At 54.8% G+C, this 21,928-nt stretch overlaps 6 protein-coding genes across 6 annotated transcripts; 4 read left to right on the top strand and 2 right to left on the bottom strand.

The window, feature by feature from the left end:
• Window positions 1-527: 527 nt before the first annotated feature.
• MONBRDRAFT_31852 (uncharacterized protein) lies at window positions 528-4,491 on the top strand. Its single transcript, XM_001744643.1, has 15 exons — window positions 528-685; window positions 784-942; window positions 1,085-1,182; window positions 1,291-1,384; window positions 1,484-1,551; window positions 1,705-1,780; window positions 1,975-2,027; window positions 2,225-2,277; window positions 2,381-2,453; window positions 2,553-2,865; window positions 2,981-3,112; window positions 3,217-3,331; window positions 3,411-3,464; window positions 3,552-3,596; window positions 3,747-4,491. The coding sequence occupies exons 1-15, from the start codon at window positions 572-574 to the stop codon at window positions 4,376-4,378; spliced, it is 2,079 nt and encodes a 692-aa protein (XP_001744695.1). The 5' UTR covers window positions 528-571; the 3' UTR covers window positions 4,379-4,491.
• A 270-nt stretch (window positions 4,492-4,761) lies between these two features.
• MONBRDRAFT_16217 (uncharacterized protein) lies at window positions 4,762-7,879 on the bottom strand (the record flags this gene model as incomplete). The annotated part of the gene is made up of 13 exons (XM_001744446.1): window positions 4,762-4,849; window positions 4,996-5,027; window positions 5,150-5,254; window positions 5,362-5,575; window positions 5,698-5,835; window positions 5,926-6,079; window positions 6,132-6,171; window positions 6,286-6,459; window positions 6,650-6,828; window positions 6,977-7,121; window positions 7,291-7,407; window positions 7,578-7,629; window positions 7,686-7,879. 13 exons carry the CDS (start codon window positions 7,877-7,879, stop codon window positions 4,762-4,764), a joined length of 1,632 nt encoding a protein of 543 aa, XP_001744498.1.
• A 590-nt stretch (window positions 7,880-8,469) lies between these two features.
• On the top strand, window positions 8,470-11,861 carry MONBRDRAFT_7063 (uncharacterized protein; the record flags this gene model as incomplete). The annotated part of the gene is made up of 4 exons (XM_001744642.1): window positions 8,470-8,773; window positions 8,863-9,113; window positions 9,420-9,535; window positions 9,962-11,861. 4 exons carry the CDS (start codon window positions 8,470-8,472, stop codon window positions 11,859-11,861), a joined length of 2,571 nt encoding a protein of 856 aa, XP_001744694.1.
• An 86-nt stretch (window positions 11,862-11,947) lies between these two features.
• On the bottom strand, window positions 11,948-13,876 carry MONBRDRAFT_36524 (uncharacterized protein). The gene has a single exon (XM_001744445.1). The coding sequence runs from the start codon at window positions 13,695-13,697 to the stop codon at window positions 12,027-12,029; it is 1,671 nt and encodes a 556-aa protein (XP_001744497.1). The 5' UTR covers window positions 13,698-13,876; the 3' UTR covers window positions 11,948-12,026.
• A 732-nt stretch (window positions 13,877-14,608) lies between these two features.
• MONBRDRAFT_24232 (uncharacterized protein) lies at window positions 14,609-16,089 on the top strand (the record flags this gene model as incomplete). Its single annotated transcript, XM_001744641.1, has 6 exons — window positions 14,609-14,699; window positions 14,826-14,890; window positions 15,007-15,157; window positions 15,259-15,341; window positions 15,483-15,614; window positions 15,724-16,089. The coding sequence occupies 6 exons, from the start codon at window positions 14,609-14,611 to the stop codon at window positions 16,087-16,089; spliced, it is 888 nt and encodes a 295-aa protein (XP_001744693.1).
• Window positions 16,090-16,461: 372 nt separating this feature from the next.
• On the top strand, window positions 16,462-21,147 carry MONBRDRAFT_24231 (uncharacterized protein; the record flags this gene model as incomplete). The annotated part of the gene is made up of 10 exons (XM_001744640.1): window positions 16,462-16,650; window positions 16,794-16,886; window positions 17,104-17,268; window positions 17,361-17,579; window positions 17,734-17,897; window positions 17,988-18,041; window positions 18,191-18,329; window positions 18,720-18,793; window positions 18,883-18,963; window positions 20,313-21,147. 10 exons carry the CDS (start codon window positions 16,462-16,464, stop codon window positions 21,145-21,147), a joined length of 2,013 nt encoding a protein of 670 aa, XP_001744692.1.
• Between the last annotated feature and the right edge of the window lie 781 nt (window positions 21,148-21,928).

Genomic DNA, 21,928 nt, shown 5'->3' with positions numbered 1-21,928 from the left:
AGCAAGGGGATCAGCAAAACCAGCACCATCATCCTTCTTTGACTTGTACCAAAAAAACAAAATAAAACATCAACAGAGCAAGAGAAGATTTCACTGCGTTCGTGCGCTATAATCTTATCTGACAAAACAGACGAAAGCAGGAACATGATGACATTTGGGTTGCAGCAAGAAGAAGAGAGAGAGAGAGAGAGAGAGAGAGAGAGACCAGAGAAGAATGAATTGGTTTGGTCGGTTTGAGAAAGAGAGAAGTAAAGAGCAAAGACACAGGAAAAGAGAACACAGAGAGAGAGAGAGAAAGAGAGAGAGAGAGAGAGAGAGAGAGAGAGAGAGTCAGGTGCTGCGACGTTTTCGCCGATCGGAGTGTTGTCAGGTGCGAGCTGTGACTCGGGTCCAGAGTTGCAAGGTGTTCGCCCGCTCGCTCTCCTCTGGCGGTCTTGCATTGGTCGATAAGGGGGTCCTGGCTGCATTCGTTGTGGCATTTGCTTGACCTTGGTCTGACCACTTTTGGCACTGGCTGTTTCCCCGACCAGGCTGTGAAGGGTTGAGCTCCAGCTCTGCACGCACCGCCGCCATGTCGGCCCCGGAGATGCTCGTTGTCTCCTTCAAGAAGGCGCACAAGATTTATCGTTTTCGGCACACTGACCGCCATGCCAAGACCAAGGAGGAAGCTCACTTTCTGCTTGACGTATGGCCTGCCTATCTTGTCGAGTGTCCGTCTGGCCAAAGTCGCCAGCTGCCAGCTGTCAGCCCAACAGTCACCCGCGCCGTGCTGCATTATGATAGAAATTGCGCGAGGCCTTGGCCCAAGCCAAGATCAAGGATGCCATTTGGCAAGAGTCTGAGATTGAAGGCCCAGAGATGGCCAGGGCTGATAACGCGTTGGTCTCCGACTCAACCAGCGCTCAAACCACCTTTTCGACAGTGGACAACACCCAAATGACGGTGTGTTGGCCCGGTCATCGACCTTCATCATTTGCCGACCTTGTCCCCTTCCCCCTGCTCTTGCTTCTCCGTCGTTGCTCTCCAGACTCGACGAGGGGTCTCACTCTCTTGGCTTGGCGGGTCTTTGGTTTGGTCAATGCAGGTTTGGATTCCATCTTTCGCCGGTGAAACTACGGAGCGGCTCCTCTCCATCATTCAGGACTTAGGCATTGGCGAAGCCAACTCTAATACGATGCTAGGGTGGGTACGGCGTTGTTCAGTTTAGGCTTGTTTATCTCACAAGCACCCCGCCTCCCCGGCTCTGGGTATTTCAGCTCATCATGGCCGCTGTGTTTGCTTTGTTGCCAGCCTGATGCCCATGGTATTGCGTCTCCCCGAACGCTCACCCGATGAAGAATCCAAGAAAAGTGATTACATCAAGGCTCGAGTCACCATTGTGCAGGTAGGCTGCTCTCGTCCCTTCTCAGGAGCTTGGGTTTGATTGGAGCCGAGGGCACCGAACTTACAACGTCTTTGACCCCCGCTGGTCGTGATGCCCTAGATTATCAACGGTCTCAAGGGGAGCGCCGCACTGACACTCGACTACTACGGCCTCTGCTTTGCGGCGAGGTTGGGCTCACCTCGCGATTCCGAGCCATGCTTGTCCCAAGTTTAGAATGTTTCCACCACAGTTGTGGCATCCACACGCTCATGAGAGCAGCCGGGTCAAGAGTGATTCTGTTCTGTCTGACAGGCTCATGCCTTCTGGCTTGCGTGAATTAGCATTATTGCTGCCTTGGGCCTGGGCCGTGATGATACCGTGGCTACCGTGGCCAGTATGCTCATTTCTCCTCTTATGGTGCGTCGCACATATTTTTCTGCCGTTTCGGCGTATACCTGCCTGCACAAACACACAAAGTCCCGCAGCGATCCTCGTCATCGAAAGAGTACAAGTGCAGTCAGGCATTGGGCCAAGACTGCTTTTCTTCTTGTGCATTGCCCACCACCGCTCGCGCCTTGGCCGTACTCATCAATCCACCACTGCATTTGCAGGGTCCCATTCTCGCGTTCACCTTTGGCGTCACCATCCGAGAACCTGATCTCATGTACGTTGATCTCAAGACGCGCCCTTCATCATTGTGTGCAGTGTGACGCTTTGATTTTTGGATCTCCCTCGTCGCCCTCCCCAACAAAGCGTCGTAATCGCAAAACATTGCTCACACGATTCCATGTCGCGTGGTTTTTTTTTATTTGTCTACTTTGCTGTATGCCGGCCCGTTGGTGTGCGGAACCATACGAGCAGTCGGCAAGGACTGATTTCCGAGGCCGTGGGCCTTGGCATGTGCTTTTTTTCTGGTTGGTTCTTGATGGCTGAGCTATTTGACCTTGCGGGTCCCACAACGACGGCAGAAGTAGCCAGACCACATTTATTCACTCTTTGCCGCGCGTGTGGCTGCAGGTCTGGCCTTTGGCCTGGTTACAGGCTACTGGGGTCCCGGTTGGGACTTTCCCAGCGAGTTTATGCGTAGCCGGTGAGCATTGTGACAATTCTGGCCGACGCATCTTTATACCTTCTCCTGCAAGATATGCAGTTCTCATCAACATTTCTTTGCCTGCGATCGGACGTATAGCGGAACCAGTGAAGGTTTGCTTGTGGGCTTGGGCATTGCCATTCCCTCGGGCATTGGCGTTGCGCTTTCGGTTCTTGGAAACAACACGGGCAGTCTGGTTGGCGTGGCCATCTCGGCCTCACTTTTGCCCCCCGCCGTGAACACCGGCTTGCTCTTTGGCTTTGGCATCGTGGCTGCTATCATGGGCGAACCCGAGCGAAAAGTGTCAGAGTACTTTGAACTGGGCGGTGTCAGCTTTGCTTTGGTCTTGATGAACATCTTGGTTATCTTTGTTATGGGCATTGCGTCTCTCTACGTCAAGAGCGCCATTCCGGTAGGGAGTTGTTGGGCTTGTTGTCTTCTCTTGTTGTCTTCTCGATCTACCCTGTGCCCCTCGTGACCAGCACGCGTTTCACCAACCCTTCTTCTCTTATGCTCGTGCCTGTCAGAAAATCACCGGCAAGAGTGAGCTGTGGCACCATCAAATTCCCGTCTACCGCGAGCATCAAATCAACCAGGGTAAAACCTCCATCAAGATGGCCAAGCAGGTCAAGAAACTTGTAAATGGTCAACCGTTGGAGGTGTGTGGCACTTGTGGGGTCAACCCCCGTTGCGCTGGTGGTGATACAATTTCGGGAATGACGGCAAGCTCACAGGCGTGTCCGTGGCCCCGTGCCTGGTTCAGACGGTGGCTGAAGAGGAGGATGTCAATGATTATGAGGATGAGCTCCATGCCATGCGCGCTGAGCAGCTCGAGGCCCAGCGTCAAGCAACCCTCAATCCGCGCGTCAAAGACTTTGGTGCGGCGTCATGCGGCCGCACACGCCCGCTGCAGTACACACTATTAGTAACATCATTGTATACTGGCGTGCATTTTAGACTCTGAAAAGGCCTTTTTGCCACTCAAAGGCTCTGCGCCATTCCATCCTCAAGGTACGAGTGGCTCTGCGTGTGCGGTGCGGCTGGTAGCGTTGAATGCCTTTTCTTCCGCTCCCTCAATGTCTGTTTTCACCATTTTAGCTCTTCGCCATCGCCACACCGGAGCCGGAGCTCTGGCCCAGCCAAGTAAGTTCTGTGTCGCTGTGGTATCCCCAGCATGCTTGACGATTCAACAAACTTTCCTTGTCCACAAGATGACCGCATGGGAGGGGGGCTGCCTGCTTTCGCTGGATGATTGACTGAGCACGGATTGCCATCGCTTGCCTGCTTGTGCAGCCGTCCATGGCGCCACATATACCACGATTAATCAGCGAACACAAAACCGAGGTCGCCTGGATCCTGCCCTTTTTGACGAGCCAGGCCTTTCGGACCAGCCCAATGCACAACCATCCAGTCGAGTCGTCAAGGGTGCTCCTGAAGATGCCGACCCTGAACAGGAGGGACGACCATCAGCTCGAGTTGTGCCGTCTTGGAAACGCGACGAGAATACCACGGGAGACGTACCGGTACATGCACCCCACAAGCGAACGTCTACCGTTCTTCGTGAATCGCTTTACCGGCCTCCACGTGCCAGCGGGGACGATTTAGATTCTGAGGCAACGGTCAAGGAGTCCGCTGAGCAGCCGAGCAGTCTAGCCCCGCTTGTGCAAGCGCTATCCCGCCACGGACCGCATAGCAAGGGCGCAGCAGGCACGCCGGACGCCGGTGTTGCTCCAACGAATGGTGCGTCAGATGGCGCTCAAGCTCAGCCCATGAGTACCATCCACACGCCAGTCGTTGTATCGGATAGCATCTTGCCTGATAGCCAGCGCGTGCTCCCACCCGATGCCATTTCCACGGCTTCCACTTCGGCAGACGAGGGCGCCGAAGTTCCCGCCGCACACCGTGCCCAACACTCAGATGTTTAGCCATGTGAGACCTAGACGTGCTGGCTCGGCGAGTCTCGAGCCAAGTGTTTCTTATTTTGCCATCTTTCTCTGTCGTTGATGTCTGGTCACCAAAATTTAAGCGGTTAGCTCAGAGAGATGATGATGTGGAAGGACAACCATATGGGTGTGCACGCAAATCAATTGGAATCGTGGTATCGTGGCGTTGGGAGTGCGCAAGCAAAGCTACAAAGACTGCGTTCGTCCCTTGCTTGATGCTTGGGCGCGCGCTGCAAGGGCATGCTCTTCCAGGATGATGCTGCGAGCTGCAATTGACGCTTAGGCCAGAACAGGCAGATGGGAGTCCGTGGCAACACCTGTGGCAAAGTAGTGTGCCGATGAGAACGAGGCAGCCCGCTGAGCGATCAGTCACAACACTCTTGCACCGTACCGCAGTTGTTGTCCTTGCGCGACATGAGGATGTAACCGTTGTCGCCATAGTGCGTGGACCAGCTGTCATCGCGCAGGCACAGGCACCATGTACACGGTGAGAGATGGACAGGAGGGGAAGGGGCAGACATTGGGAGCATAAAAAAGGCGGAGATGCACCAAGACCCAATATATGTGTATGTATAAAAATGCGAGCAATAGTGTCGTACCTGTTCTTGACGATCCAGTAATCGTTGCCCAACTGGTATTACGCGGGCGCAGGGTATTGGGGTGATGGACACACAGGTAAGCAAGTTGCGCAGAAGGCATCACCCAAGCTGGCGAAGCAAAAGCGTGTTGGCAAGGCAGGGTGCAAACACGTACTGCGTCAGTGCCATAGCCAACAGCCAGAACGGCGTGGTCAAGAGCGTCAGTGGTATTACCACAGTCCGCGTCGTAATAGACACCCGAGCTGTAAAAGTTGAAAGACTACATGCACAGGATGGGATTTTTTTAAAAAAAAAAAAAAAAAAAATGAGGCAAGAAAAAAAACGACAAACAACGACAACAGCGGCAGCGACTTTGGGAAAACGTACACGCAGCGAAGCGTCAATAGCAATGGCGAGAGGACCCTTGGTGGCCAGGGTATCCAGGACAGTGTTCATGTCAGCTGAGGTAACATTGACGTAAGTGGCAAGGGTTGCGCCAGGAGTCGTGCCCTTGCTATGGCAAACGCCATCAGCACCCTGGTAGAGGCCATAGCTGGCCGCAGTCGGGATGAAGCCATTCTCCATGATCCACTCGTAAGCACTGCATATCCAATGCACGTCCAATCACTCGACGTCAGAAATGGACCAGGTAGTGATGGGTGGCAAAGAAACTAGCTCTCTCTGGTTGGTGTGTGCATAGGAGATAGCCATTTTGAGTCATACCGGAAAGCCTCGCCGCCATCGCACGCGTTGTTGCCGTAGGACCAGCTGCAGTCCATTAGAGACTGCTGAGACAGGGGTTGGAGGATACCCTTTTGAATAGCCACCTGGCCTTCGATCGACTCGGCCGTACCAAAGCTCCTGAGAAAGGGGTGGGTGAGAGGAGAATTAACGGTGAGGATCGCACTGCTATCCATGTCCGGAACCAGCGCGCAAGCTTGATAATCTTACCAGCATGAGCCGCAGATGGCTTGGTCCTTGACCTCAGTGACAGCGCCCTGCTCACGCCAGTCCACGAAGGTGGGACGAGCCATGGATTTGTCCTCGGGAATCATTTCACGCTGCAAGTTATCAAGAGGGCAACGGCGAGATTCAGCGAGATGTGCTTCGAAGCAGCGGGGTCAACTCGAGCCAGTCGGCTATACATACGTGCTCACGAGTGCTGTAGGTACCACGCAGGGCCTTGAACTCTTCATCCTGTTGGGTGAAAAGGTTGTCCAGGACGCACGGCAATCAAAGGAGGATCAGTGATGGCATCGGTTATATATGAGTTCAAACGGTCACGTCAGCAGGGCTTGTCTCGAGACGTACATGCCAATCGGCAAGATGGTTAATCGCAAGCTTGTAGGTGAGGCCGGCACGATTCTTGCTCTCGATGTAACGCTTGTTGTGCATAAAGTTGTGGCGGCGTTGCTGGTGCTCCACAGCGTCGTCGTAGGTCTTGTTGAACTGGGCCTTGTGCAGTTCATACTCGGCGTCCACGTGCTGCGAGCGAAAGAAAGGAGTTGTGATGCCACGCGCACAAGACGGGAAACACAAGCGGAGACTTTGACGACAAGGCAATGGGAGGTCAACTCACGGCTTGCTCGGTGGGGTAGTCGGCAACCATCAAGACCGAGCCGTGCTTGTTGGACAAACCGGGGCCTGGTATGATGTGGCGCAGGCACAAGGATACACAAAAGTTGAGAATGAGAGTTGAATTGTGCAAGGATGAAAGCGGCGCCGTGTGCTGACCCGGGAAGTCACCGCAGTCCAAGTCGGCACGAGGCTCAAAATAGGCGGCCGAGGCATTGACTGAAGGCTTGAAGGTGGAATAGATGACGCGGTACTGATCGTAGTGGCTACCGATCAGATCTAATTGGGTGTGCAAACGCCAGCACAGTGAGCAGAGGAGAAGGAGGCGGGGCAGAATAGAAAAGAAGAGGGGCTACACGAAGTGGACTCGTAGAGTCAGTTGGACATGAGTTGACAGCACGAGGACTATTCACTTCCACCCACGAACCATCGTGCCCCATCATCTCAAAGCCAAGGGGGTAGTTGGAGACGGCGCTAAAGTAAAAGTCGTATTGGTTGTTCTTGGCGCCCACAGTGTAAGAGAACGAGTAGTGGATGGCGGGCTGGCCGCGGTACGTGGTGTTGCCGATCAACTATGACCAACCCACACGTGTGTTCACAACCATGACCCATGAGAAAGAGAGAGAGAGAGAGCGCGCGCGCGCGCGCGAGTGTGTGCGTGTGCACGAGGTCGGTCAATGATAAAAGCATTTCGTAGCGAGGTGAGGCACAATATGGTACGAGAGCGCGAGAAAATCGTACATAGGCGTCGCTCAGGTCGGGGATGAGGCTGAGGACGTCGATGGGGGAATCAGCGGTGCCGTTGGTGAGGAAGCAGGCATCAAAGTTGCCGCGCTCGTTTGTGTGCTCGGGCACCTCCTACAAGGTGAACACATGAGATTGGCGCACTTTTTTTTTTTTTGGGGGGGGGGGAACAATTTGAGGGTTCTCTCATGAGGGGCGGAGCAGCCCTCTAGAGCCCCTCGGAAACGGAAATGTACCTGGAAAAGCTTGCCGTGGGGTGCCATGTCGGCACGGTAGATGTAAACATCCTGGCCTGCGCCAAATGGGGCGAAAAGGCCAACGTGTGAGCAAACGAACCTCGGATTGGGAGGTGCGGGGCCTCGGTCAGGTGACTGAAGGCGCTCAGAAAAGACGGACCGTTGTAGTACTCGACGCGGCTGCGGCCCGCATGGCCATCAAAGGCAATGAAAACCGGCTCGGTAAGGCCAATGTAAGGGAGCTCGATGATGATATCAGCCGTGTATTGTGGGTAGGTGGGGGCTGCCGCACCGGCCAGCGCCACCGCCGTGCACAGGGCAGCTACAAGGACTGTCTGGAACAGCGCCATGATCTATTGTAGCAACAACGACAACAACAACGACCCGCAGCTCCGTAAGAGAACGCGGGCAGCTCTGTTCACATGCCTCCGCCTGCCAAAACTCATCAATCATTCACTGACCGCAATCCCGAGAAAAAAAAAAAAATGAATGAGACCCAGCAACAAGCGTCAAAGGTGCGGCTTGGTGTGTGTGTGTGTGTGTGTGTGTGTGTGTGTGTGTGTGTGTGTGTGTGTGTGTGTGTGTGTGTGTGTGTGTGTGTGTGTGTGTGTGTGTGTGTGTGTGTGTTGTTTCCACGAGGTTATCGCCTCTCTCTCAACCCAATCTCACTTACTCTGTTTGTGTGTGCCTGCCTGTGTCTCTCTCTTCTTCACTTGCTGTTCATTTGGTAACCTGCTGACGAGCGAATCTGATTGATATGGGGTGATCATGTCTTAACATGTACATCCGGATGTACAGTCACATCGGATCTTGGCTGCATCTTTGTGCACTTGGCGAATTGACATGGGGTTGATTGGTGCTGGAGGGCTCAAGGGCGCTTCCCCAGGGGCGGCCGCTGTGGGGCTATCAGTCGCACACGCGTGGATAGAAGAGCGACACCATGGTTCAGGTCGTCCTGATCGTGGCAGCACCCTTTTGCAGCCCCTCCCTCGTCGCGAGATGCCATTACCTTGACCATGCCTACGTGAGCAACTTGGACTGGGATAAGCGGCAGGGCGGGGTTCAGGTACGGCTCGACCATGACGTTCTCCAGGAAGTTGTGGAGCACTTGCACAACGCAAATCACGTCTGCCTGTATCACACCGAGCTTCGTCATCCGGACTTGGCCGAGACCTACATGTCACGGCTGCTCAAGCTCACGCAAGTCCCCATTCAGTTTCGCATCCACCATCTTGAATCACAAGGTGGGTGGGCGGGTGGCAAGTTCCAACCGCATCTCATCAAGTGCAAACAGCCTGTTCTCACCTTTCTGCTGATACACCTGGGTGCGCAGCCGGACAGGGCCAGACCCTGCTCCAGGGCTACTGGCACACGGGCCTCCTGGCCCGGGCCTTGCTGCTGGAGCCTCACCAGAACCCAGTCCAGATTCGTGCGAGCGGAACCTTGCCGCATCAGTTGAGCCATGCCTTGGAACGAGACCTGATGCTCCTGGACAATGATCGTGCCAAAGCTGATTCGACTCGCACAGAGGGCGCCTCTGTTGCTGCCACGACGACCACGACGACCACGACGACCATGCCCTTGGTAGGACCTCGCCATCGATGCTTTGCAGAACGTGTCCACACTAGCACCATCGCATTGCTTAACGCCGACATCTCACGCTCACCACAATATTGCTACCCTTGACACGACGCTGCAATCTTCGCAGCTTTGTCCAGCAACCTTCGAGGTCAGATCAGCCCTACCTAGATTCGTTGTGATTCCCATGAGCATGGACCCGTGGCTACCAAGGAGACAAGAGCCGGGTGGATGCAGGGATTTTGATGCGCTCTATCAACCCGCATGTTGCTACTGCGCTCACTTCTGTTCACTCGGTGCGCCCTTTCGTAGCTTCCAAGTCCGACCGTCTTTGTGGAGCTGGCTGGTTTCCTGCGGCTCTCTGAGCATGAGCGCTCGACCGTAGCCAACGCACTTTTGCTCTGGATGGCACGCTTTTCCAACCAAGAGTGAGTCTACGTGTGCCCTCTTAGCCTGCCATGCATGTTTGTCCTGGCCCCTTGCTTTCCGCACCGCCAGCTTTCCTGGTCCTGGTCACTTCTTCCTCAAATCCCTCCTCTGCTACCGAATGCGACCCCCACCACACACACACCCACACACACACATACACTGACCACGTCTGTTTCATGCCACGCACGCAAGCATAGAGGACAAGGGCCGCCTCTTGTGAGCTTTTTTTATGAAGGTCCTATTGCCGACGGATGGTATGATCAAGTGCGACCGCAACTCCAGCTCGTTTCGCGTCAAGTGCTAGCGCCAGTCCTGTGCTGCCTTGTAAGGGCTGCCGGTCAGCTGTCCGAGCCCAATGCTGCGTTGGTTCTAGCCGCCGCATGGGGCCTCAACCCGCGTCAGCGTGGAAGTGTTCTTTTAAGCAGCCAACCAGCAGGTCGTGGGTGGCGCCACCAAGTCACATTTCAAGAAGTGCTGCTCCGGCCCAGCAGCCTCACGCATCATCGATTTCGTTCCACTGGCTCGGCGTCCACATCGCAGGCGGACTGCCCCACCACAGCCCCTGGCATGGGAGATGCGCTTCGATATCTTGCCTTGTACACCCCTTGCACCTTTGCGGCCCAGTCTCACTACAAGGCGGGCACGCGCAAGGATGCACACGTTCCACTCAACCTGGATGTTAGAGTCCTTCTTGAGCCCGAGTGCTGTGCCCCGCCTGCAAGAGCCTGGCCTCTGTTACTCGCTGGTGCCCCGGGCGAGACAAGCAGCGAGGTGATGCTTCACCACCAAGACATGCTTCTTGGCCTTGTTGTCGACAATCCGGCCCTTGTTGAACGCGTTGCGGGGCTCATCTTGCAAGCCGCTCACCGAACAGATGCACAAGCTCTGAGTCCCATCTATCAGTGGCCGCAGGAATCCCCATCTCCATCCCCTCTCAACTCGACAACTTTGCCGGAACAGACACATGATGATGCCCGGATCTTATCAGCTGACATCATGGCTCGCTGTGGCAGCGAGGCTGTCTTCCAGCGCGCGCAAGCCTGCCGTCAGTGGCTTGGCACGGTGACGACCGACGCCCCGCGTACCACGTGGTGTGCCACTGCCCTGGGGACTCACGAGGAACGCTATAAAGTCCAGGTGGTGTTATCTTCGACGGCTGTGCAACATTTCACCTGCACCTGCCCGGCCAGCAGGGGCCTGTTTATGTGCAAACATGCGGCTGCGCTGGCGCTGCAAGCACTCGAGCTACCGCAGGGTGATGTTGACACTGCCAGCTCGACAAGACATTCGACACCCATATCAACGGACTCGGACCTTGGCGTTGAGGATGCAAGAAAACTGGCTGATTCATCGCAATCACCAGCTGTCTCGACACGAACCCCAGCCTTTGACCCGCGAGCTGCCCCCGCTTCATCCAGAGGTGAGGCGCTTCCTCCAGATCTTGGATCGTGCACCGTGCGCAATGCTTGCGGTAGCGCAACCAATGCAGCTGCAACACTCCAAACAGATCCATCGACTCGACAAGCGCGTGATATTGCTGTACTGCCGTCTGCTGCTGAGCGTCCGAGAAGCAAGAAGGACAAGCGCGGGCATCGGGCGTGGTCGACCAGTGGGCTTCCCAGTCCCGACCAAGCGCGCCCCCGTCGGGCTTTGCCTTTGATGTTTCAGACTCGCCCGTTGCGAGCAGATGAGGAGACAACGCGCACACAGCGCCGTCATGCACCCAACACCAAGACCGGTGCGCCCAAAGTAACTCCGCTTGCTTGCGCGGCTGCAACTGAAGAGCCCCGCACTGACGCTGAGCCCCAAGCTAGCCAGGGCAGTGTGTCTATAGCCGTGCTGCGCGCGGCATTGCAAATTGCTCGTCATCGTGGTGTGACTGGCTGTGCACTTTTTGTGAATCACACGGGCAGTACAGCATCAACACGGCTCAAAACTCATCACGACTCTCAATCTGCCCAAAAGCCTGTGGATGATGTTGAGCCACAGCCAGGTTTGCGGATCATGGAGCCAGATCCGCCCTCTAAGCGAGCTTCAATAACCACTACCTCGAGCACAAATCCCGTTCCAGACGACCTGGAAGAGGCAACACTTGATGTCGATAGGGACGTGGACGTCGGCGTCACGCAGGATATTGATGAGGATCCCAAAGCAAGCGCCATTGGTACTCGGGAAATGAGAGATGACCCAGTGGACTTGGGTCCCTCCACCGGTCGCTCTGGTCATTCGTTGGGTTCTGATGCTCCACCTTTGTACAATACACAAGCTGAGTCAGGACCGCATGCCATTGCTGACCAGGATTTCAGCGATGACTTGTTTGGGTGACGATCCCAACAATGTGCACGGCACTGAATTCCAGGTTTTTTTTTTTGTTTTTTTTTGTTTTTTTGAAGTCAAAATAATAGTGTTGTGATGATCAAGAGTCAATTATCTGAGATTAAAACATTCGGGCATCTAATTATACTACTTGGCCCTACCACGCTGTAATTTTTAGCAGATCACTGAGGCCGTGGCACCCTGTTGGCTGGGAAGCTCGTTGTCGTCCCATTCCAGTTCCCGAGTGCGCGCATCCAGCAGCACCTCGGTATGGACAGCTGACGCGCCCGCACGGGCACGGCCGAGCAGCGAGGTAGGAGGGAAAAGTTGCCCGCCATCGACCGAGGCAAGCGCGTGCTGAAGTTGGCCGGTGGGGGGGGCTGGGCGCGTGGAAGACCTCGAGGATACGGTGTCAGCACCAGAAGAGGGGGTAAGAGCCGAGGAATTGTCCTGACGAGACTGGTGCAAAACGTCAGGCTCGGCTTCTCCGTCGTCCACCTGTAGAAAATCAATGACGGCATCCACGTTTCGAATGGGCAGATTGGCATCGCCCGACAGGACCACCTCACGGGCCACCAGAATGGTGAGCTCATGCAAGGTGGTATCGCTGAGACGAGCCAGCAAACTCGCTGGGCGGTTCAGAAGCAGATGGAACTTGCACAGCGGACAGGTGTAGTGATCAGTGAGCCAGGTGAGAATGCAATCTTTGTGAAAGCGATGAGTGCACGGTAGCTCAAGGCAGTGCGGCCCCAGATCGTCAATGCAGATGACACATTCTGTCGAGCCCGAGTCGTCTGATTTGGTATCAGGCGCCCGGGTGAGCATGGATGTCAAGGCGGGGCTTAGGGGGGTCAGCAGCGATGGCGATGCGGGCGCAGTCGACGAGGCAGGGGAAGCGGGAGGGCGTGAAGACAACGGAATGGGGCCTAAATCTGAGGCGGGCTTTTCATCCAGTGATGCGGGCAGAGTGCGAACACGATCAGAGTGACAGATCACGGCCATGGCATGGCGGATCAACAGGGCCCGCTGGCGATGCACGGTTCCCTGTTCGGCCTGGTTCCAGTTTGAAAAATAGTAGCGACGTCGTTTTGCAATGAAGACTGTGATGACGCAGACCACGGTCAAAAGAGCGAGGATGGCTAAGATCAACGCGGCATGAAAGGCAAAGCCGTTGTGTGGTAAGGCATCAGTTGCGCTGCCATCCTCGGTGGTAGCAGGGGCAACGCTCGAGGCTACGCCTGATGGGTGAAAGGACGCAGTGGGGCGTGCGTTGGCTCCAGACAGCGCCAGCCGCCAGAGATTGGCCCCATCCGGTCCCGTCACGGAGACGTGTGCAAAGTCGGTCCAGACGGGCAGCTCCACCTCGGTGGCGGTGCGTTGGAGGACGCGAGCATAGCTTTGGAACGAATCTTGCGGGATGCTAATGAGCGCGGCGGCGCCGGCTTTGCGGAGTTGACGAGCTAGCTGATAGGGAGTGCAGGTGGCTGAAAAATTGGCCGGGGCTACCACAATGGGGTTATTGGAGGCGCTGCTGGCCAAGAGCTCTTGCAGGTCAGGGTCGGGGGACATGGCACACTGCAAAGGGTGACTCGCTGCCACGAGAGGCCCGACAATGGGGGCGATGGGCATGGCATATTCCGCAAACACTGCCCATGCATCAGCCGCTGGGGAGACCGAGGAAGCAGTTGTGACACGTATGCGACCATACAAATTTGCGACATCACGCCGCGCCACGATGGTTGGCACGGCCTGAGCCACCCCGAATAAGGTAACCAAGCCGAGCAAGAAGGCCCAAAGCTGACAGCACTGATAACGCCGGCAAACCTTAATGCCCAGGCTGTTCATGGTGATGGCGATGGTGGGGGAAAGGGTGGCAAGGGGGACGTGAGCGCTTGGCTGCACGGGGTGCTGGCGCAGGCTTCAATGGAACAAATGGATCACCGGCAGCACTCTCAGCGCCGAGGGCTGGTACACAGGCTAAGATAAGAGAATCTGCATTCGGTGAAAAAAAGCAGCTCCAGGGCTTGCTGGGCAGGGCACAAGTTTGACTTGGCACTGCTGGTGGAGCTGATGCGTAAAGTGCCGGCCGTGCACATGCACGTTGCTGGGCCCGACTTTAGGGCAGAGGGTAACTACACTGTTGCTGGGGCGGGATGAGGACAACGGCAACACCAAGCCGCTCCATGGCTTTGGCAACGCCTACACAGCACGCTTAGCACACGATTGATGCTGTTGCCTTGGGTGCAAGCGTGAGGCCCAGTGTTAACAAGTATCGCGTCAGGCACAGCAAAGACGCGCACACGAGCGTCAAGTCGGGGTCAAGTACGGCTTGGAGTCGTTCGCTCAGCAACGCGTCTTGTTGCATGCCGGCACCCGAGACTTCATGTCACACCCTTCGTATGGCCAATGGACACCATGATGAGAGACGGCCAGAATGTCAGCGAGAGAGAGGTTTACTGTTGACAACATAGGTTCTTAACCGTTGCTTCTGGCTCAGGGATTGTCTGACATTTGCGGGTCAAAATCCCCCTCACACCTGTCGAGGGCAACTCCATCTCCTCTCTCCTTTTTTTTTTTTTTTTTGCTTTTCTTCACCTCACGGAAGGTTCATTCGATGCGACTGCCACCATGGTAAGCAGCTGGCTGGACCGCTCAGTGCCTTGCACGCGAACATCTGCACGGGTTGCTTCGCGAATGTGCTTGACTTGCCCCTCAATTTGGTTGCGTGTGCACATCTTTTTTTGGCTGCCTCCCGAATGGCCATGCGCTCGCAGTTGAGCATTTACGACGATGCGCCTCGTGCCGCGGCGGAGGGACAGCACCATCACGAACGTCCCATGCCTTCGGGTAGGTTGGCGCTTGCCTTTCTGATCGAGGCTTTATTTTCCCACGGGGCGCATGTCAGCCCATAACATTGTGGGACACTGGTTCTCACATTGGTGTGACGATGCACTCCGCTGATCTCCACTGTAGGCCCTGTTTACGATGCCGTGGTTGAGGCTCGTGGACTCGCAAATCAAGTTCTCGACAAAACCCTGGTACGAAGGGCAGGTGGATTAGACTGACATAGAATTCTGGCCCTGGCTCGATTGTAAAACCATAAACCTAACAAGGCGTTTTTATCTGTTGCCCCGACCCGTTTCTTTCTTTCCAGAGTACACTCGAGCAAGTCCAACAACGGGTCGACCGGATCAAACGCTTCCAGCAAGGCGTCTTGACACGTGTGCCAGCAGAGGAGCGCAATCCCGTGGGGCTCGGAGTAATTGCCCTGGCTGCGTTGACTGGCACTTACACTTATCCCAAGCGTACGTCTCAAGCCAGCACCCCTGCCCACGAGCCTGCCCGTGTCCGTCTGCGGCCTGCTTCTAGAGTCAGCCCCTCACCAGCACCTCCGCCCACAACGCAGGCCCCTTCTTCCGCGCGTTTGTTGCGGTTCCTGTCATTACGGGTGTGGCCGCCGCCGTCTGTTACCCTGAAACCATGTACAATGTTAGTTGTCTGGCTCAGCTGCGGAACCTTGTTGTCGAAAACCATTGCAATTTCTCGCCCGGCCGCCCCTTTGCCGTCGTGCTCTTCTTGATTCTCACTTGCCATTGACTGCACGTGCTGTTCTTCCCCTGCTTCCGTCAGTTTGTGGCAACCGGCATGGCACATTCTGGCGCCCCAACCAGTGTTCCAGAGCTGCGCGAACGCCTCCCCTCGATCAAGCAGCTGCCGCAGCTGGCCCGCCGTACTGTTGAGCAAGCACCGACTCTGGAGGAGGTTCGTTTTTCTCCACCGCCAATCTGCCAAGACGCTTTTGTTGCATGGTCAGTTGACCACCTCACTCGCATGTACGACATGCGATGGCTGCTCCCATTTTTGTTCATAGGTCTCTGGTCGAATGACCAGCTTCTACGACTCGATGAGCTCCAAAATTGCGTCTGCACCGCAACCATCCAACCCAGAAGCCTCCAGTTCGGTGACTTCCCAAGCCGATGAACCGACGACCACTGCTCTTGTCACGGACGAAACTCTTCTCGAGGCTGCTTCCGCAGAGCCGACAGTAGCTACAGAGGTTGCCTCTGATTCTCTGGACGAAAGCGATTCTGCCGCGTCCTCCTCATCCGCAGACCCGGCACTTCACGACGTCATTCTGGCCACAGCCGATGCCACAGGCCAGCGCGAAACGGACATTGAGCCCGACTTTGGCCAGGCATGCAAGGATGACATGGACACGTATATCTCCCGTCGCTAAACACGATTTGCATCTTCGTCGCGGGCAAACCAAATTGACACCAAATCAATCATTAAATTTTTATTTCGAAGAGGAGCACGATGTAAAAAAGTCTTACATTTGATGACTGTGCAGCAATCTGTTCATTCCCCATCATCTGCTCAAAACGCTAACGGGCGACCTGACTGACCCCCGGCCATCGTTTGAGCGATTGACTGTCGTCGCCGTGCACCGGGCTTCACATCATTTGTATCCTCCTCAGCAGCTGGCAATACGACAACCAACAACCTTTGCACAGACTCTTTGAGCACTTTGCCCCAGCCATTTTTCTTTTGGAGGCGGAAGAGAAGAGAGAAGAGCGGTTGTCCTGCTTGTGTCCTGGTGGCCGGCAGCATGCCGGCCCGGAGCATCGAGCAGGTGGCGCTCCTGGCGACTGCCGTTTCTCCCTTCGTCTTCTTTTATTTTATGGTGGAGGGTGGCTTCAACACACTTGACATGTACCTCGCCCTCTTTCAAGGCGATAGCCAAGTCTGGGCGTCCTTTATCACCCTTCTTGAGCAAGGCAGCACCCTCTTCATTGTGGTTCGCAATCATGTCTCCGTCTCCCTCATGCCATGCCATGCCATGCCTGTGCACTCACTCACTCTTTCTCTCCCTCGTCTTTGCCCTGTATTCCGCATTATTCTTTGTCTCTCCACCAATCACGCGGTCTGCACATGCTGTAGTCGACGCTGGTGTTTGCCAACGCCTTCCTCTCCAATGTCGCCCGCTTGGTGGAGATGGTCATCTTTAAGCAGCTACGTGATGCGGAGCTCAAGGTTAGCCGCCCGCTTGGGTGCTGCTTGCCCTCAGATATCGGTCAGCGAAGCGAGGATTTCAACAAAGACGGGCGCGTTTGTGCTGGACCAGGTTTTGGCACAGAAAATCGCCGCACCATTTCAAGGCTCAAACTAACGTTTACGCATATATTTGACACGTGCACACACACACACACACACACACACGCGCGCGCGCGCGCGCCTCTTGCATGAATAGGACGTACTGGAGCAATCTCTCAACTATCTCATGCTCAAAGTGATTGTGATTTGGGCCACTTTGGACATGCAACCGAACATTGGCCTCTGGCCTTGGCTCTCATGGTTCATTGTCACGGGCTGGCTCTTTGCGTTTGCCACCATGTGCCAGTCCCGCATCGAATTTGTGAGTTGAATTCATGCACTCACCTTCTGAAGCCTCGGCTCTACCTTCTGCCCCATCGCTGTGCTTGGACTCATTCATCTTCTGATTTATAGATACTCCTGTCAGCGGGACGCATGAACCGAACGGCGTCGCCGGCATTGGGGTTCATGACCACCATCATGGTGTTGGCGCTTGTCCTGACCATTTCCTCAGCCTGGGAATGGCGCGACATGCCTTTTAGCTTTGTAGCGCTATGGTGCTTTGACGGCATTAGCTGCTTCATCCTTTGCTTCCAGACGCTGTGGCGTTTCACTCTTATTTCCACGCAGCCGGTGCGTAGATATATGCACGGCCACTAGCCCATCCTTAAAGCATGGCGTTATGCCGTATTGAGCGGTGATACACACACACACACACACACACTATAGTGATGTTTGCACACTGACAGACACAAATATTTTTGACGCACGTGCATACGATATTTAGATGCATTCAACCCCTGACGTGCAAGCCTTTGCACCCGAGTCGCGCTTTGCTGTTTTTCTGGACGTTCTCCACCACGGATTACATCTTATGCACTACTTGCACATTGTTTGGCTTCAAGGATTCTCCGTGTTCGTATTGGACATTGTTCTCTTCCTCAAAGCACGGTAGGTCTTGAGATTTTGTTTTTGCTGCGCGTCGTGTTCGTAGTCCCTATCTTGATACTGTTTCTGACAATTTGGACCACTCGTGATCAGCTCGGCTTTTGAGCAGCTACGACTTAAACTATCTCGTCATTTCCGTGCCGTTCGGTAAGACTCCTTTTGTTTCGGGCAACAGCTTTGGTCTCCCTCTCTTGTGACATCAATGCTTTTGACTGGGTTCCAAAGGACCATGAGAACTGGAAGTTGAAAACCAGGCAGCTCTGAAATAAATTTTTGATCACACAAATTTGTGGTAGGCTCAACAAGCGCCTTCGCCAAGCGCTTCAACCCATCACTCAGCAAGATCGCGAGGTGGCTGCAGACGATTCTTGCGCTATCTGCCGCGATTTTCTTCAAGATGGCTTTAAGCTTGCTTGTGGGCACATGTATCACCTGGTACGGAGAATTGGGACCTTATGCCGTTGTTTGGAGTGAGAAACTTGTTGCTCCACCATTACTTGCGATTCTGCCTCATGCTTGTTTTGTACAGGCTTGTATCCGGCAGTGGGCGTCACAACAGCCAACGTGCCCGACTTGTCGTAAACGCCTTTTTCCCCGACGCGCAGCTGCCCAGGCCACCACGAGAGAGGGGGCTTTTCAGCGTATAGGTCGCGCACTTTTCTCCATCATGGGTTTGTGCCGCAACATTGCTTGCACAAGGCCATTCATCAGTCTCCATTCATCGGTCTCCATTCATCGCATCTCTACTGCCGCACTGACTTTTTTTTTTTTTTTTGTTTGTTTGGTTTATGTTTATTTGAAAAGGAACACTTTCCAACTTCTTAGGCCTGCAGTTGGATATCCAAGTGCATGTGGGAGCTGATGCCCATGCCCGCCTCCAGCAGCGATTGGAGCTCTCGGTATGAAACCTCCGTCAAAATCTCTGCGTAGCTCCATGCCCATCCACGCCGAACGTACCGACTCACATTTGGATCCTATGGCACCATAGGTTGTTCGCTTACAAGAAATGTTTCCACACATCCCGGCAGAAATGCTCCGTGACGATTTGCAACGAACAGGCAGCATTCATGTATACATTTGTTTGATTTCTATCATTGATCTTCAATGCTCAACCACATACTCAACCATCTTTTAACTCACTTGATTTGTTGCCATTGCCTTGGTGCCAACCCGCGTATTAGATCACGACGGAACGTGTCATTTCTGGCCAGCTGCCGGGAACTTTGGTGGGCAATGCCACGGAAGAATCCCCCATCGTACCACACACCGGCAATTTAGTTCCTGACGTGCACACAATGCAAGATTCGGCAACGTCAGAGGCGACCTCGCTGGCTTCAGAAGACCAAGGACGGTTTGCAGCCATGAAGGCTGAGATGCTGGCCGTTCAACGCAAGCGGTATCTGAGCAAGTATTCATCTTAGCTGTTCCACGGACATTTTTTGTTATGCCAATCTTCCTGTCCTCTTAGCCTTGTATGGGTCTCTATCTGGCATGTCATCCCCCTTGACCAATTATTATCTCATTGACTGGCACGCAACGGGGCTTTCCCCATCATTCTGTTCGTGTAAATCAAGAGATGGACAGTTTGTGAGGCTTATACATCGCGAGCACGCACACACATCTGTATTTGTCCTCCACGGTGGAAAGTACAGCACGAAAGCACGTGTGCACCCTGAGCCACGCAATGGCGCGACAAGTGTGACTCTGGGACTTTCCCGCTGTATTGATGTCATTATAGAAGCCGATGAAAGTGTGTTGTTCTCTTGTGTTGTTTTGCGTGCCGTTGTAATGTGATTTTGATGTCGGGGTTGCACAGCTTTGCTTTCAGCTCTGAGGTTCAAACACCTAATTTATTATTATACGGCCTCGCATCATGAGACCTGGGCAGATGAAACTCGATCAGATCGCACCCGAGCAGGTCAGGCCCATTCAGATGAGGCCCGAGCAGATCTGGCCTTGCATCATCAGGCCCAATCAGATCAGGCTTGATCAGATCGCACCCGAGCAGGTCAGCCCCATTCAGATCGCACCCGAGCAGGTCAGGCCCGAGCTGATCAGGCCCAATCAAATGAGGCTCGAGCAGATACGGCCTCGCATCATGAGACCTGGGCAGATGAAGCTCGATCAGATCGTACCCGAGCAGGTCAGGCCCAATCAGATAAGGCCCGAGCAGATGTGGCCTTGCATCATCAGGCCCGAGCAGATCAGGCTTGATCAGATCGCACCCGAGCAGGTCAGGCCCGAGCTGATCAGGCCCAATCAGATGAGGCGCGGGGGTTCCTCTGTGGGATCCCTGTGTACACCAGTCGCTTTCTAGGCGGTTCTCGTTGTGTCTGTTGATGGCTTGACTTGTATTTTTGTTTAATTTTGCTTTGATTTCTGCTATATTTTGTGGTATTTTTGCTGAATTTTTGTAAGGTCCTTTGTACCCCTCCGCGCCAAGGCGGCACTTGACGACCTGATGGCCGAGTGTGCGCTGGACCTGCAGCAGGCATATCTGGCCTCGCGTGAGTGGGGCGTTAGCACTGTCTTGACCATGCGGGGTCGGGACAAGTTGCGTCGCTTGAGCGACACGACCTTTGCCATTGCGGTCGTGTCCATGATGGGTTTTGGCCTCCATGAACTCATCAACGTCAAGCCGACGGACAAGTGCCCGCTCTGCAGCAGCAAGACACCTCAGCCGCGGCTGACCCGCGAGCACCTGCTAACCTGCCGTCCCATCAAGCGTCACAACGCCCTTCGCGACGAGATGGGCCGCCTGCTCAGGTACGCCACCCTCGCCCATGTCTGGGTGGAAAAGTCTGGCTACAACGCCAACGGTCAGAGCTGCCGCATCGACCTGCACTGCCGCAACCCCTTTCCCGGCGGTGCCCTGGGCCCAGCTCTGCCCGACCTGGGCATTGACGTGACTGTGCGCACAGCCCAACCCCCGACCACCTCGCAAGCCTGCATCAAGGTGGGCGCTGCCCTTCGCCGAGCCGAAAAGGAGAAGCGCGACTACTACACCGGTTTCAACCATGGAAAAACTCTGATCGTCCCTGCGGCGATGACGACAACCGGTGGGTTCGCCTCCTCCTTTGTGGATCTGCTTGGTCAGCTCGCCCGCTGCGCCGAGGCCCGTGGTGTGTACCAGCCGGGGCTGGATGAGGCCTTTGTTCCCCGGTGGAAGGGTCGCTTTGCGGCGCTGGTCCATCAGATGAACGCTGACCACATCCAGCGCCACTTTGGCGGTGTCTGCCTGCGCTCGTCGTAGGTAGGCACCGTCCCGGGGGTCCCTCTGTGGGGATCCCTGTGTGCACCTGTTGCTCCCTAGGTGGTTCTCGTTGTGTCTGTTGATGGCTTGACTTGTAGTTTTCTTGTAATTTTGCTTTAATTTTTGCTGTATTTGTGTGGTATTTTTGCTGAATTTTTGTGTAAAGTCCTTTGTATGATGTCTTTTCCTTCTGTGGTCGGTTGCCTTTACAACCCGACGCTGTCTCTGATCGTCCCTGCGGCGATGACGACAACCGGTGGGTTCGCCTCCTCCTTTGTGGATCTGCTTGGTCAGCTCGCCCGCTGCGCCGAGGCCCGTGGTGTGTACCAGCCGGGGCTGGATGAGGCCTTTGTTCCTCGGTGGAAGGGTCGCTTTGCGGCGCTGGTCCATCAGATGAACGCTGACCACATCCAGCGCCACTTTGGCGGTGTCTGCCTGCGCTCGTCGTAGGTAGGCACCGTCTCGGGGGTCCCTCTGTGGGGATCCCTGTGTGCACCTGTTGCTCCCTAGGTGGTTCTCGTTGTGATCTTTTGATGGCTGGCTTGACTTGTATTTTTGTTTTAATTTTACTTTGATTTTGACTGTATTTGTGTGGTATTTTTGCTGAATTTTTGTAAAGTCCTTTGTATGATGACTTTTCTTTCTGTGGTCGGTTGCCTTTTCAACCCGACGCTGTCTCTTGTTGTATGTGAGCGTGCCGTGGTGTTTTTTATGTTTGTGCTGTGATGGCTTGTAGTTGTGATGTGTGACTGCCTTTTCCTGTGTCTAGTGGTTCAAATGA

The sequence above is a fragment of the Monosiga brevicollis genome, genomic scaffold (genome assembly GCF_000002865.3).
Source record: "Monosiga brevicollis MX1 MONBRscaffold_6 genomic scaffold, whole genome shotgun sequence".
Classification (NCBI taxonomy): Eukaryota; class Choanoflagellata; order Craspedida; family Salpingoecidae; genus Monosiga; species Monosiga brevicollis.
Note: the sequence above shows the minus strand (reverse complement) of the source record. Positions and strands in the feature narration are given on the sequence as shown.

Excerpts from the sequence above, each read along its gene's own strand:
- MONBRDRAFT_31852 (XM_001744643.1), top strand. The coding sequence starts at position 572 with ATGTCGGCCCCGGAGATGCTCGTTGTCTCCTTCAAGAAGGCGCACAAG. Across the intron at positions 1,183-1,290 it reads AACTCTAATACGATGCTAGG|CCTGATGCCCATGGTATTGC; the intron begins GTGGGTACGGCG and ends CTTTGTTGCCAG. Across the intron at positions 1,781-1,974 it reads TGCTCATTTCTCCTCTTATG|GGTCCCATTCTCGCGTTCAC; the intron begins GTGCGTCGCACA and ends CTGCATTTGCAG.
- MONBRDRAFT_36524 (XM_001744445.1), bottom strand. The coding sequence starts at position 13,697 with ATGAACAGCCTGGGCATTAAGGTTTGCCGGCGTTATCAGTGCTGTCAG.